Source organism: Alternaria ethzedia (assembly GCF_023757985.1).
Source record: "Alternaria ethzedia strain BMP 0044 chromosome Unknown scaffold_28, whole genome shotgun sequence".
Lineage (NCBI taxonomy): Eukaryota > Fungi > Ascomycota > Dothideomycetes > Pleosporales > Pleosporaceae > Alternaria > Alternaria ethzedia.
The window spans coordinates 338,844-352,954 of NW_026056221.1; the positions used below are offsets into that span (position 1 = coordinate 338,844).

The 14,111-nt window shown below is 55.5% G+C and overlaps 6 protein-coding genes across 6 annotated transcripts; 4 read left to right on the forward strand and 2 right to left on the reverse strand.

Moving 5' to 3' along the window:
- Positions 1 to 87: 87 nt before the first annotated feature.
- Positions 88 to 1,743, reverse strand: J4E87_008721 (uncharacterized protein; the record flags this gene model as incomplete). Its single annotated transcript, XM_049380306.1, has 1 exon — positions 88 to 1,743. One exon carries the CDS (start codon positions 1,741 to 1,743, stop codon positions 88 to 90), a length of 1,656 nt encoding a protein of 551 aa, XP_049230048.1.
- A 583-nt stretch (positions 1,744 to 2,326) lies between these two features.
- On the forward strand, positions 2,327 to 4,381 carry CLF1 (NineTeen Complex (NTC) component; the record flags this gene model as incomplete). Its single annotated transcript, XM_049380307.1, has 1 exon — positions 2,327 to 4,381. One exon carries the CDS (start codon positions 2,327 to 2,329, stop codon positions 4,379 to 4,381), a length of 2,055 nt encoding a protein of 684 aa, XP_049230049.1.
- Positions 4,382 to 4,773: 392 nt separating this feature from the next.
- On the forward strand, positions 4,774 to 5,836 carry J4E87_008723 (uncharacterized protein; the record flags this gene model as incomplete). Its single annotated transcript, XM_049380308.1, has 3 exons — positions 4,774 to 4,901; positions 4,962 to 4,993; positions 5,052 to 5,836. 3 exons carry the CDS (start codon positions 4,774 to 4,776, stop codon positions 5,834 to 5,836), a joined length of 945 nt encoding a protein of 314 aa, XP_049230050.1.
- Positions 5,837 to 6,420: 584 nt separating this feature from the next.
- On the forward strand, positions 6,421 to 7,254 carry J4E87_008724 (uncharacterized protein; the record flags this gene model as incomplete). Its single annotated transcript, XM_049380309.1, has 1 exon — positions 6,421 to 7,254. The coding sequence occupies one exon, from the start codon at positions 6,421 to 6,423 to the stop codon at positions 7,252 to 7,254; it is 834 nt and encodes a 277-aa protein (XP_049230051.1).
- Positions 7,255 to 7,805: 551 nt separating this feature from the next.
- Positions 7,806 to 10,046, forward strand: J4E87_008725 (uncharacterized protein; the record flags this gene model as incomplete). The annotated part of the gene is made up of 2 exons (XM_049380310.1): positions 7,806 to 8,833; positions 9,137 to 10,046. The coding sequence occupies 2 exons, from the start codon at positions 7,806 to 7,808 to the stop codon at positions 10,044 to 10,046; spliced, it is 1,938 nt and encodes a 645-aa protein (XP_049230052.1).
- Positions 10,047 to 11,233: 1,187 nt separating this feature from the next.
- J4E87_008726 (uncharacterized protein) lies at positions 11,234 to 12,835 on the reverse strand (the record flags this gene model as incomplete). The annotated part of the gene is made up of 1 exon (XM_049380311.1): positions 11,234 to 12,835. One exon carries the CDS (start codon positions 12,833 to 12,835, stop codon positions 11,234 to 11,236), a length of 1,602 nt encoding a protein of 533 aa, XP_049230053.1.
- Positions 12,836 to 14,111: the final 1,276 nt, after the last annotated feature.

Sequence of the window (14,111 nt, forward strand, 5' to 3'; positions counted from 1 at the left end):
TCGCACTTACTGCAATGCCACGAAAACGCCATATATGCTGACCAGATACCATATTACCCCTACAACCATAACAACCAAGACGACCAGCTAAGTATCCGTCTTGGGCTTCTTGTTCGGCAGCGCCGGCACCTTGAAACCGCCAGCATCGACCTTCGAGCTGCCGTTGAGCTGCGTGAACGAACCACCCTTGAACCACCTATCCTCGTCTGCCTTCCTCTTACGATTGGCTTCCTCACGCGCCTTGGGATCAACCAATTCGAGGCCTTGGACAGGTGTGAACGCGATGGAGTTCGTTCCCGCACCACCAAGACCCACACCACCGGTTCGTAGGCCCTGTGCACGTAGACTGGTCGCCGTACCGCTTCCGCCAAAGCCTTTGAGAGACGAAGCCGCACCGAGAGTGGTGTCTGTGCCCCAGCCGGGGTTCTTCTTGCTGAGTTTGGCGCGCGTCTTGGGATCGATTTGTTGCGCGCGGAGTCGTCCGGTGTCTGTGGCTCCGATCATGCCCATGCCTGCTACGGAGTCGCCATATCCGACTTCCTTCTCTTCTTTGCCGAAAGTCATCCGGTTTTGGGCCTTGCGGATCTCGGTCATTGCTGTTGCTTCCTTGGCCTTGCGGGCTCGCCTTCCACCTCTCTTGCGGGACGGCTTCTCATCAGGTACGGGAAGGGCCCTTCCTCCGGCCTTTTGATTCGCTGGCATTTCGACCAGCTTGTCTAGACGCCGCTCGCATTCTTTCCTCAGGTCCATACCTATATCGGCAGTGCCGGAGTTGGAATGGGCATCTACACGTGCGGCGAGAATGACCTTAGCAGCCACAATGCGTAGCGCCTGTTTCCTCAGATCCGGTCTTTGGTTCTGGACAATGTCGCTGTGGTACAGGTAACCCTCGTGCCTCAGACCCATGTTCGAAAGTCCGACGGTAGCTCCTGAGACTTTGGTCGAACCTAGGGGAGCGATGTTGCAAGCGGGTGTCTTGGCTAGGTTCGCGATACCGCCCGAGTATGAGATGAGATGGGCGGCAGTCAAACTTCCAATAAGCGCGGTAAGGTTAGGCGCGAACAGCTCAGTTCGGGATTCGACGAAACCCAGAATCTTGGACTTGGCGGCGTGTAGCTCGAGCAGCAGATGGCATGCGTTTGACACCAGGTCCAGCTCGGATTGTTCAAGAAGTCTCCCTTCCACACGTGTGGCTTCAATCTCGACAATCATGACCTGGGCGGGCTCCATCCCTTCGATCTGCCTCAGCTTGGGGCTGATGTCCTTGATGCTTGACAAAGGTCCGCCACCGATGACCAAACATGCTTTAGCGTAGACCACAGGGTTCTTAATCAGATCCTCCAAATGGGGGAAGAAGGCCGAGTAATGGTCGCGGATGAACTTGTGAACGCTAGCGGTCTCGCCATCGATCTGTGTGGAGAACTCGTTGGCTTCTGTGAGGAGTTGGTACTCGGGAGATTCTTCGAACGATTCGCCCTCGACTATGTCCATCTGGTCCTTAGCCTCTTCGATGCGCTTGAGGACGGGGTCCAGGTTCGCCTTGAGCTGCTGCGCGGATCGGATGTCGGCCGGGCCCTTGTTTTCCTTGTCTTTTTCCTGCTGCTTCTCGCGATATTGCGCCTCCTCGTCGACCATCTCATCGTCGTCGCCAGAACCCTCGGCAAAGTCATTCTCCAGATCCTGGACATCCTCATCACCACTGTCTGCGAAGTCCGCCAGCAGCTCTTGCTCGAGGGTCGCCATGGCAGAATGTAGGCTGGGGGTATTCGGGGTATGTGCGGGTGAGCGTCGCTACCAGGCAATAGCAGTTGGGGGTGTCGAGGAAGTCGCGACGGCGGCCAGAGGTTACCCTCCTAGTGGATATCGGTTGAGTGCTGAGTTCGATATCGTTGGTATACTACGTACCTGTTGCCTGGGATGGCCGCCGGTCGAGTTGTGAATGCGTGCGGGTGAGTGTCGTGGGCAGAGAGAAGTTGCGCCGGCAGTGACGTGAAAGTGCTAATTGCTTGGCGTGCAGCGGACAAAAGTTGCGCTAAGGCAGTCGCGTTCTCACGTTACAGAATAATCTTGTCGCATCGCAGAACGACGACCTACATACCACAATTGCTATCGCCAAGCTATTGTACCGTAGTCGTACTGCGCAGGCATCCGCGATCACGTGTTCGGCGGTTTGAGCGATCCGGACCAGCCTTTGGAGCTCTGTTAGTCCCACACGACCCAGGCGCGACAGCCTTCACGACCGACGTGCGCCTCGTCCGCTATCACCATCGCGCGCATACCACTACCTCCCATATAAAGCCCTCGATCATCGTATTCAAACGCCAATATGGAGGCCTCACGAGGACCCCCGCGGGTCAAGAACAAGGCCGCGGCGGCTGTCCAGATCTCTGCCGAACAATTGCTGAGGGAAGCCGTCGACCGTCAAGATGAGAAGCTCAAGGCGCCAACGCAGCGCTTCGCCGACATCGAGGAGCTGCATGAGTTCCAGGGGAGGAAGAGGAAGGAGTTTGAGGACTATGTGCGGCGGAACCGTATCAACATGAACAACTGGATGCGCTATGCTTCCTGGGAGCTGGAGCAGAAGGAATTTCGACGTGCTCGAAGCATCTTCGAACGAGCTCTCGATGTCGACTCCACGTCCGTCCCGTTGTGGCTGCGATACATTGAGAGTGAAATGAAGCACCGCAACGTCCAGCATGCCCGTAACCTTCTCGACCGCGCCGTTACCATTCTTCCGCGAGTCGATAAGCTATGGTACAAGTATGTCTATATGGAGGAGACGCTAGGCAACATCGACGGTGCCCGCTCTGTCTTCGAACGCTGGATGCAGTGGGAGCCTGAGGAGGCGGCATGGAGCTCATACATCAAGCTGGAGAAGAGGCACGGCGAATTTGAGAGATGCCGGGCAATCTTTGAGCGCTTCACCGTCGTTCATCCCGAACCCAAGAACTGGATCAAATGGGCCAAGTTTGAGGAGGAGAACGGCACCAGCGACCTCGTGCGCGATGTCTACGGTACCGCCGTCACAACACTGGGAGACGACTTCATGGATGAGAAACTTTTCATGGCATACGCGAAGTTCGAGGCAAGACTGAAAGAGCTGGAACGTGCCCGAGCTATCTACAAATTCGCTCTTGACCGCATGCCACGATCGAAATCGGTCAACCTACACAAAGCCTTCACAACCTTCGAGAAGCAGTACGGAGATCGAGACGGTATTGAAGACGTAATCCTGTCGAAACGACGTGTACACTACGAGGAGCAGATCAAAGAGAACCCCAAGAACTACGACAGCTGGATCGATTTTGCCAGACTGGAAGAGACGTCTGGCAACCCCGACCGAGTCCGCGACATATACGAGCGAGCGATCGCCCAGATACCACCCACACAGGAGAAGCGCCACTGGAGGCGGTATATATATCTTTGGCTGTTCTACGCAGTCTGGGAGGAGACAGTTTCGCACGACATTGAGCGAACCCGTCAAATCTACCAAGAGTGCATACGTTTGCTGCCACACAAGCGCTTCACGTTCGCCAAAGTATGGCTGGCTTTTGCTCATTTCCTCGTGCGACAAGGAGAGCTCACCGCTGCACGCAAGCTGCTGGGTCAAAGTTTGGGCATGTGTCCAAAGGACAAGCTCTTCAAGGGCTACATCGAACTGGAGATGAAGCTCTTCGAGTTCAACCGCTGTCGGCAGCTTTACACCAAGTACATCGAGTGGAACGGCTCAAACTGCCACACATGGATCAACTTCGCCAACCTGGAGCGTGGTCTCGATGATCTCGACCGTGCGCGGAGCATCTTCGAAATCGCCGTCGACACGCAAGAAATGGACATGCCGGAAGTTCTATGGAAAGCATACATCGATTTCGAAGAAGAAGAAGGCGAATACGGCCGCACACGTGCACTATATGAGCGCCTCCTCGAAAAGACCGACCACGTCAAAGTCTGGTTGTCCTACGCGCAATTCGAACTCGGCGTACCCGACGAGACCACCCCCGAAGACGACGAAACAATCAGCGAGCTCGCCAAATCCCGCGCTCGCGAGGTCTTCACCCGCGCGCACACCAGACTCAAGGAGAAGGACCTCAAGGAAGACCGCGTGGCGCTCCTCAGCGCCTGGAAGGCATTCGAAGATGTTCACGGAACAACAGAGGACAAGGACAAGATCGAGAAACAGATGCCCCGCAAGGTCAAGAAGAGGAGAAAGTTGGACGACGACAGCTTCGAGGAATACGTCGATTACGTTTTCCCGGCCGACGACGAGAGTGCGGCGAAGTTGGCGAAGCTTATGGCGAATGCGCAGAGGTGGAAGATGGCGCAGGCTGCGAAGGCGGCTGCAGAAGAGAATGGGGATGGTGCGGACGAAAATGGCGAGTGAGGAGATTTGTGGTGTTTGGATTGGACTGTGTGCGTAAAGTAGAGGGAATCAACATTGCATGCAGGTCAACAGTCATCATATCTTTCGTGACGTTAAAAGTAACACAATACACAACGATTCTAGTGTGCGTATGTCGAGGATTTCCAACACCAAAAGCGTTGCCCTAATCATTTGGCTCCACCATGCTCGTGCGGGCGTAGTGCCAATGACGTCGTGTAGCTCCAATGGGAATTGCCTCGGCATCTTCCCCGGATTCTGCAACCTCCGCATCCAACTCCGCAAGCTCTACTACCCATTTGACAAATACATAACACTCGCAACTGTGAAAGCTCTATCAACACGCTATAGTAGTCATCAAAAACACTTTTAAGACTTTCAAGGAAGCTTTTACGATGCCGACCGCAGTCGCAAAGGTCCAGCGGCAGGGAGTGAGCAAGGAGCTCGCCGAACCTCTACCCGAGCCGGAGACTTTCGAGGGATTGAAGGGTGTCAGGGAGATTGCGGGGGATCTGGGTAATCAGTGAGTATGGACAGGGTCCGTGAAGCTGTAATTGAACGCGCTTGTGCTAATGGTAAGCAGACGCGTCAAGGACAAGGTCATCATCGTTACCGGTATGCTCAATCTCCCTGGCACATCAAATATGCAGGGCATGTCTAACAGCATAACCAGGCGCGAACTCAGAGATAGGCATCGGCCGCGCAAGCGCGCACCAATTCGCGCGCAACGGCGCCCGCGCAATCTACGTCTGCGACTTTGCCGACAACCACCTCAAGACACACAAGCGCCAACTCAACACCCTATACCCCTCCACCGAGGTCCATATCCGGCAATTCGATGCCGCAGACGAGGCATCCGTACAAAAGGTCTGCCAAGAAGCTCTAGACACCTACGGCCGCCTCGATGTCTTCTTCGCCAACGCCGGAATCTCATCCGGCAAAGTATTCTGGGAGGAGTCCACAGAAGGCTTCATGAACGTCCTGCGCACAAACGCTCTATCCGTCTTCCTCGCCGCAAAACACGCATCGCGCGCTATGCTCAAGACCTCGGAGCAGAAACCATACCCAAAGGGCAGCATCATCGCCACGGCAAGCGTAGCAGGTCTCCGCTCCAACGCCGGCCCTACCGACTACTCCGCCTCCAAAGCCGCCGTCATCAGTCTGATGCAGACGTGCGCATACCAACTCGCCGGCTCCGGCATCAGGTGCAACGCTGTTTGCCCCGGGCTGATTGAAACTGGTATGACCAGGGTGACATACGATGCAGCGAGGAAGAGGGGTAGCGAGAAGAAGATCGGTCAGTTGAACCCGCTGCAAAGAGGTGGGCAGCCGGATGAGATTGCGAGGGCGGTGCTGTTCCTGGCTAGTGATGAGGCTAGCTATGTTAATGCGCAGGCTTGGGCTGTGGATGGGGGGTTGAGTGGGGGACTGCCTTTTGTACCGGGGAAGCTGGCGTAGATCTGGAAAGAGTGCGCGAGGGTCCTGGCACGAGAGATTGTGGCAGTGGTCTATGTCGGAAGGTATCATCGCGATTTACGTCGAGAGAAATCACGATGATTCCTTCAGACATAGATTACTGACACAATCATGCGGTACCTAGGTGAAATAGGAAAATATTACGCAGGCTCCTCGCGCCAGTATACTCGAAACTCGTTACTGGCATGCGGATGAATGGCTGCTGACTGTTTCTGTTCACGTGTCGTTACACTATCAAAACCCTTCATTTATTGCTCAGCCAGCCAAGACCCTGTGCTTACGAACACACATCCAACGACTAGCCGCGACGTCCCTGGATCCCTAGTATGCAGGTACCCTCCAGCCCCAACAAAACAAAAAGCGTGGTATTAGTATGATGTATCCGAACCATGGTTTGGCTCAGGGTAACCGAAAGCATTTGCACATGATAATTCGGACCCTTTCTCCCCCCCATCTTCTTGCACTTCATCTCATTTACTTGTTCATCTCGGAAGTTCAAGGGATAATAAGGCATTCAGCTCCAATAAGACACCTTTTACCCGACAATACTACTCACCAGCGTCGAAATGGCGGAGACACCAAGCATGACCCCGGAAGTCCCGAACATGATCCAAGACTCTTCCTCCGATCTACCATCCTTCGCACCCTCACGCCGAGCCACAGTTCCCGGTCGTCGATCGCCATCACAACCAGCCCCAACTATCTACCTCAGAGGCTTCAACTGCGTCGCCAGCGACCCAGAATACGACCTCGCACGAAGTGTGACAGGAAACGTACAGCCGTACTGGTTTGAAGAAACGCGGAATCCTGCAGTCCACTATGGCCCCTCTCGAAGACAGAGAAGGGAAAATGCGACGCGACGAGCTGATCGGGTTGGAGACGGTCATCTCGTCATTCCTGACACTGAGGAAGCTAAGTCGTCGGACAACAAGAACACGCAGCGAGAAGAGGCAAAAGAAGCGTTTCTGGAGGCTATGTGGCCAACGATCCGCGACGAATATCTCGCCATGTTCAATATGACTAGCCTGGCGCCAAAGCAAGAGAAACGCATGAAGACTGACACAATGGTGTTTCTGGAGGAGGAGTGGAATATCCTGGAGGAAGAGCGTAGGGCGGAAGAGCATAGGGCTGAGAAGCAAGAGGAGATGGAGCAGAGTAAGCCTATCGTTCGCTTGCCTGTTCGCAATGTTTCGGATGGGAAAGGGGCGTCGGGGAAGAAGTACAAGATGAAGGGGAAGGGGAAGGGGATGGTGAAGGTGAAGGACGGAAGTGGGGTGGAGGCGAAAGGGGAAAAGAAGGGGAGCATTTCGCAAAGGTTGAGGAAGGTTTTGGGGATGACTGCGAGGCCAGTGGTGGTGAAGGATGGGGTTGTTGGGCCGCCGTTTCATCCGGTGTTGTGAGGTTGATTTGATGACCAGGCTCGATACAATACGAATTACGGTACTATAGTGGCGGCTAGGGCGCAGTATGGGTCTGGAGCAGGTCGCTAGAAGCAAAGCTGGCCAATTGTGGACTCCATAATCGATAAGACCGATTCATCTACTTCCTCCCATGGTACTGCAGCGATGCCGAGTAGACGAGCCACTCACGACTTCCGAGTTGCATATTACACCCATTTGACTAGGTTCTCTTCAACAATGAGTATCATTATTTCAAGAACTAAGCAGCCGAACGTGTGAAAACTTCGCTTGATGGTGACGTATTTCGCGAAGCACGTTGTGCGCAAGTGTTCTTTCTCCGACACGCGAAACTGCCTTCCAAATTCACCACTCCCCGTGACCATCCCAATCCACATTCACCACGACAAGCAGCTCTGCCGCAACATTCGTATTCGGACAACTCTCACTTTGAGCTATGACCGCCCGAATATTTTTACCTTGAGCTCCTCTCACTTTCGCGCCTACCAATCTCTCTCCCCACACACCGGCTCACCACGACCACCGCAACAGCCATGGAGAGTCGCCAACCACCACCCGAGCGCTCCAGCTCAAACGATTACATCGACGAGACACAGTTGTCGTTCAACAAGCTTGAGGCGCAGAGATGGGATCGCGCGTTGGAGAGCTCACAGCGCGCACTCAACCAGTCGATGAACTTACCCTCCTTTCAGGACCTTTGTAGCTACAGCGCACCCATTCGGGGCCGAGATTTTCAAGGGAGTTCAGCCTGGTCTGAAGTCAGTATGAGCGGTGGCCTAGGTGATGACACTTTCCAGTCTCCTTCTAGCGATACTACTGTTAAGTTGAGCAGCGGCTACAAGGAACTCGAGGACAGCAGTGCCTGTACCTTCTTTCCGACGCCTTTCACCGTGGCCGCGACATCAGAGACGGGTGCTACGAACGGTTCCGCATCCAGTGATTCTGATATCTCACCGTTATCTCAGCGCCAGTCCTCCGCCGGCGTCGCGGTCGAGTCACCTTTTCGACCTGAGTTCGGCGGTCCAGTCCAGACTCCAGCCAACCACGGCATGAGGTGGTCTCCTGCGCAGCTGCAGAAAGATATCGCACGAAACTCCGACAGCTTCTACTCCCACCCCAGCATAGCCAAGACTCATGTTCCCTCCCGTCCGCAGTCAACATTCCCCATTCCACGAAACATGCCTTTCGAGGAGATGGTCGTACCGCGCGGACCGAACCTGCATCAGCGAAGGCTCGATGCAAGAGTGTCAAGCTCCCCGGGTATACCGTCACCGCTGGGCCCTGGACGCATGCGAGAGCAGCTCCACGAGGGAGACCTTGGAGACGTGTCGCTCTCACCGGTCCCGAACGGACGTCTCCACACGAGCGATAAGATGAAGTACGGGAAGACCAAGTCAAGCAACAAGGATACAAAGAACGCCTGGCAGAACACCCCGTCTCCACATTCACCTACCGTGCAGCGCTACGCATCCAGCAGCTCGATCGACTCGCCCATGTTCGACGTATACCCGCGAAGCGCTGAGATAGATGGAGAAGGGAACTTGACACTGGGTGGTTCGCCGTACAGTACCGGTTCTGGACATGCGCGGAAGCACACTGATCCTTTCGTTGATCATAAGCCGTTCCAAATCAGCACAGGGTCTACGACTCGCATGTGTGGAGTTGGTGCACCTGGTTGGCCTGTCCCACCGGCTAGCACTCGCCCGCCGTCTGTTCATCCTAGCATGTATGGAGGTACTCGGTCGTCTTTACGAAACCCGGCTGGCATTCAGATGTGTGGGAGCAACAATGGGATTAGCTGGGACCCCCGATCTCCGGAGTTCGTGGGCATGGTATCTGCAGATCGCTTACGTGACAGTAACAGTGGGATGAGCTTCAAGCCCTATGGTCCACCATCCGGGTTTGGCAATGTTCGGATGAGTGAAACTCAGCCCTTCGATCGCCCGTCAAGTGTCATTGTGTGCGAAGCTCCTCTACCCATACCATCCCCATCTGAGACTCGCATGAAGAGCGGCTTCAAGCCCTTCGTACCCTCATCTCAGTCATTCGGCAAGCCTTTCATGCCCTCATCTCCGTCGTTCGGCCAACCGCTTCGTACATCCTCCACCGCAACATGGCCCACCTCCGCGCCCGCGACATCCGGCTTCGCCACCCCAGCCTCGACAGAAGACCCTCACCCTCCACATGAACCAGGCTTCCAAGCCCGTCTACCCCTCCGCTCAAACCTACCCATCCCACCCCCACCCCTCTCCTCCATGCAAGGCCAGTACGAACATTCTCCCAAAGCCCGCGCCCGTCTCGACGCCCAGAAGCCCATCCGCTCAGCCTGGATCCGCTCCGAAGCATCCAAGATAGCCCAACTAGCAAAACTGCGCCACGCTATGGAAAAGCGGTACTTGAAAACCCGTTCGGACAAAGACTACGAAGCTTGGCAAACTCTGCAAGCCGCCTACGATGACGCTACGGACCTGGAGAAGAGGCAGGAAGAGAGGCGGAACCTTTTCCTTAGAGAGAAGAAGATGGAGGCTTTGAAGACCGATAAGACGGAGGATATGTCTGCTGCTGCGAGTCGTGATGGTGTTGGGGCGGAGGGAGAGGAGAATGAGAAGTTGCTTGGGTATAAGATGGCGCTTATGGAGCGTGTGTGTGCGGAGGTTAAGCCTGATGGGGATGAGGAGGAGGCTATTACTGCCGAGATGTTGGCGACGTTGAGTAAGGAGGAGAAGAAGGCTATTCGGAAGCTGCTCGTTGGTCGTATGGAGCGGAAGGCTTGAGTGCGCTTCGTGGTCTGGTCGTCGAGCTTTTCGCAGGAGCGCAGAGGACCAAGAGCGGGATGGTGAGGTTGAGATCTTGTGTGTAGACGAGAACTTGCTACTGTGGTGTGCCACTAAAGGAATATGATGATGTATACATCACCACCAGCTTGTAAATGATGAGATTATTCAAACGCCTGTGGCTCTTCCGGGCTGCTTTCACGTCCTCCTTTTCGAAACCCACCCCCGTAGCCATCACTCCAGACGCAGCTGCGTCTGGACGTCACGGGAACGTATGCGCACTCCATTTGCCCCCGTGATGGTCAAAGTGCAATTCACGAGAAATGTCTCGTTGGGGATACAACAAGTGATGAATTACAACCATCTAGCATACACCAACAGGAAGTGAGAAACTACGTATTCGCATATCAAACCGACCGCGTAGAAGAAATCACAATGATCATTTCATGTAATCATTCACACGTTTCCGTTATCGATTGAACGACCCATAAAACCGTCGGAACAACATTCTTTTAATGGATTTTGCCGATGCTCTAGAGAGAGATGTAGAGCATTGGCAAAACCCATTAAAAGAACAGGGCAGCCCCAGCCATGGTATCATCAGCAGCTCGCCGAAGCAACTGCCGACACAAAAAAAAAACCGCCCTTGAATGGAAACGAGAAACAGGGTTGCGAAACAATAAGACATTATGCACTATTTGCCGCCGAGCCGGAAGATGCAAAGGGCGACTTTTGGTGGTATCCGATATGCTACAGTCCAACAGACAGGACGGATGTTGTATGTCGTTGAAGAGGTATATACGCCGAAGGAACGCCAATAGGTATGATACAGTACAAGAGCGATGCGGAACAGGTGATGCGACGGTATGATGGGGGGTATCAATGGGTCTGGGCTCCACGAGCCGACGTGACGTGACGTATGTAGCTTCTGCGACGGGAAGGGATGGATGGAAGATGCTGCGCTCTTATCGATCGACACTGTTGCCGTCCCGATAGACGGCTAGACGGCGAGTTCAAGGCCGAAACCGAGCCGGGTACTCAGGGTACGTCTGTCCGGCGAAGTCGATGGGTGTCGAAGAAACCGAGCTCGGCTGTGTCATGGGCAGGAGCACAAGGTCAGCTTCATGCATGGAGTCGGTCCATTGCACTTCCATCTTTCTTTGCTTCTCCCGACCCGTCTCTACTAGTCACCTCTGTTGTCTTGCGTAGGAGCTTTCTTGCGAGGGCGAGAGGCGCGTGTCGTAGGGGAAGGAGGGGGAGTGTGGTTGTTGAATTGGGGGTGAGCGACGCAGCGAAGGCGAGTTGCGCATGTTGTCGGAAACGAGTGTCGCGGCCGCGCTCTGGGTTAGGGGTGTTGAGGTTCCCGCGACGGGTGTTCCTTTTGAGGAGCCGCCGCTTCCTGAGGTTCGGTGCGCGGTTCGGACCGTCGATGGGGTGGCGGGAGAGCGGCCACCTGCTCCCTGCGGTGCCCGGGGGGTTGTGCTGGCACCGCTTTCGACACTGACATGTCGGTTTCGGGGTGTGGTGTCGCGACTGTCGCTGTCCGCACGCCGTCGTGGCGTCGACTTGGGCGTGGTCTCGTGGCCGTTGCTTTCTTTTTGCCGAGGCACAGACTTGCTGGCTGTGTTTGCTCGACTGCGTGTAGGAGGTGTCGAGTGCGCCTGTGTGGATGGGTCCGTAAGTGGTGGGGCCTCTGCTGCTCTTCTGCTGCTTTGCCGGTTGGGTATCTTGGGAGGAGTGAGAGGTTTAGTTGCTGGCTCCGATCTGCCACCAGCTACTTGTGGGGTGTTCTGTGCGACAGGCTCGGGACTCGCCATACCCCCGACGCGTGGTGTACCTTCCCAGCTCTTGCGCTTCATCATACGACCCAGGATACCCACAAGCTCAGCAGCGTCCTCGAACTCAGTGTCATCCATTGCTTCTTGCGCGCGGTAGACATCCTTAATTGCGCGTCGAGCGACGCGCCGCGAGGCATCATGGTCGTGGACACAATCCCACAAGAACGCGCTGTGCTCGAGCGCGACCGACAAGCGCAGTGGATGTGAGCCAGGAAGGAACGAAGTGGCGTACTGAGTGGCGGTGGTGAAGTATCCACTAGCTAACGGAACGAAGTTCAGGGGTGGGAGTATGAAGGAGGAAGGCTGCGGAATGGGAACCGGGTTGAGGCCCGGAGGCGCGTTGATCGTCGGTCCCGGTGATGGTGTTCCGACTGGCCCTCCCGCTGCATAGGGATTCGTGACGAAGGATGTCTCGGATACGATGGAGTCGATGGGTTCGCGTAATGCTGGTTGTTTGCCTGCGCGCTTCGAAGGGGGTGACAAGCCCGGGGGGTCGGTCTTGCGACCATGTCCATTACTATGCTTTGGTGGTGATATTGGTAAAGGGGGAAGAGCAGGGTTGCGAGGATCAGTGCTTGTCATGTTCATTGTCGTGACGGGCGGTTGGTTGTGGAAGAGGCAGAAGATGTGGTAGAAGCTCGCGCGCAACTTGACGCTCAACACTCTGCACTCTGGCCCATGCTGGTTGTCCTGCGCATAGGGCAGCACGTATAGCTCGAGTATGGATAATCCCTCTCGAGACATCCAGAGGATATGTTGATAGGCCGAAAGCGAGGGAGTGTCTCGACTCGTGTCCAGCTTGCGAAGCTTCCGGGCGCGGATGAGTCTCCGGGCCAGGAGAACTGACAGACCCAGAATCTGATAGAGAGCGCTGGACAGGAAGGGACTTGTTTCTTCAGTCTGCTTGGCTATCCGACCAAGGAACTTCTGGTCAAAGTCCAGAGATGCCATGGTTCAGTGATGTAGTCTGGATGGTTCGTAAGTCAAAGCTGAGATGCAACAGGAGAAAAGCGGATTGGTGATGGGGTTGGCAATGAGAAAGACTAAGATGGATGCTTGCGCCAAGTACAAGTTGGTCGTGAAGTGAATTGTAATGCGCGACTCATGAAGCACTAACCTTAACCGCCAACCCGGACCGTTGCGCTGTATCCTCTAGAGATAGACACAGTGCAGCCCGGCCCAGGCTGACCGATGACACCGCGCGACGATGCCGCGCTGGAGATGAGGCTCTGGCACCGGTGCAGCGCGTGCTGGCCAATTGATGTGTTTCGGTAGACGACACGATGTCCGTGCGCGACCCTTGCGCGGGTGAAGGTCGATTCTCGTGATGGCCCAAGTGGGAAAGCGCTACTCGGAGATTTGTTGAATTAGGCGATTGCGATGGAGGCGAATATCATGACACAGCGTATAGATATACGTTGGTGAAGAATGCTGGGCGCAGAAAGATGAAGCGGTGGAAGAAGCTCGTGGGTGCGCCACGGGTGATGAACTGTCTGGCCAACTGTCAGTCTTGCTTCCAGATCATGGGAAGTAGCAACGGCTCACCTCGATCGGGATATCTGGAAACGGATAGGGCGAGACGGTGTCGATGGTTAGGGCGAGTGCCGGTCTCTTATTCGACGGCGGGGGTGATGGCGGAGCCAATGGGCGGGCGCAAGAGGTGAGGCGCTGCGAGACCCTTTTGCGACAGGCTAGCAGACGTCAGACGTCAATTGCGCGGTGGATGTTGAGGGTGCGAGGCCGTGGACAGCGCATTCATGGCGACCAAGCCAGCTTTCCTCGTCCAGCGCGCACGAGGCAATGCGACCGTCTTAAGGGCCGTGACGTCGGCAGGCGGTGTGGCAGCGGTCAGTGCAGCTGTTTGGGACGCCGAGGAAGCGAAACTGGGCCGCGCACACTTGCAATGCCTCGAGATACTCGGATAGCCGTTCGATCGCGCTCAGGGCAGGCGGCGGGGCGTCTTCTGGTGATGCGCAGACCCTTGCGCTCGGCCTGGTGTTGAGGGAGCGGGCGGCCGTCGCGATGCGAAAATGACAACTTCACCAACGGCGCAAAAAGGAAATGGCAGGGCGAACGCTGAGGAAACGCATGCTAGTAGTAACCCGCGCACTCTATCCGGCCTGCTGGAGACGCAGGTGCAGCTCCTGCGTCAATCTGCAGACAGGCGAGCTATGGTGGGCTACGTGTCAAGCGTCGAACTCCTCCGCTAAACTGCTCACGTCGCTGC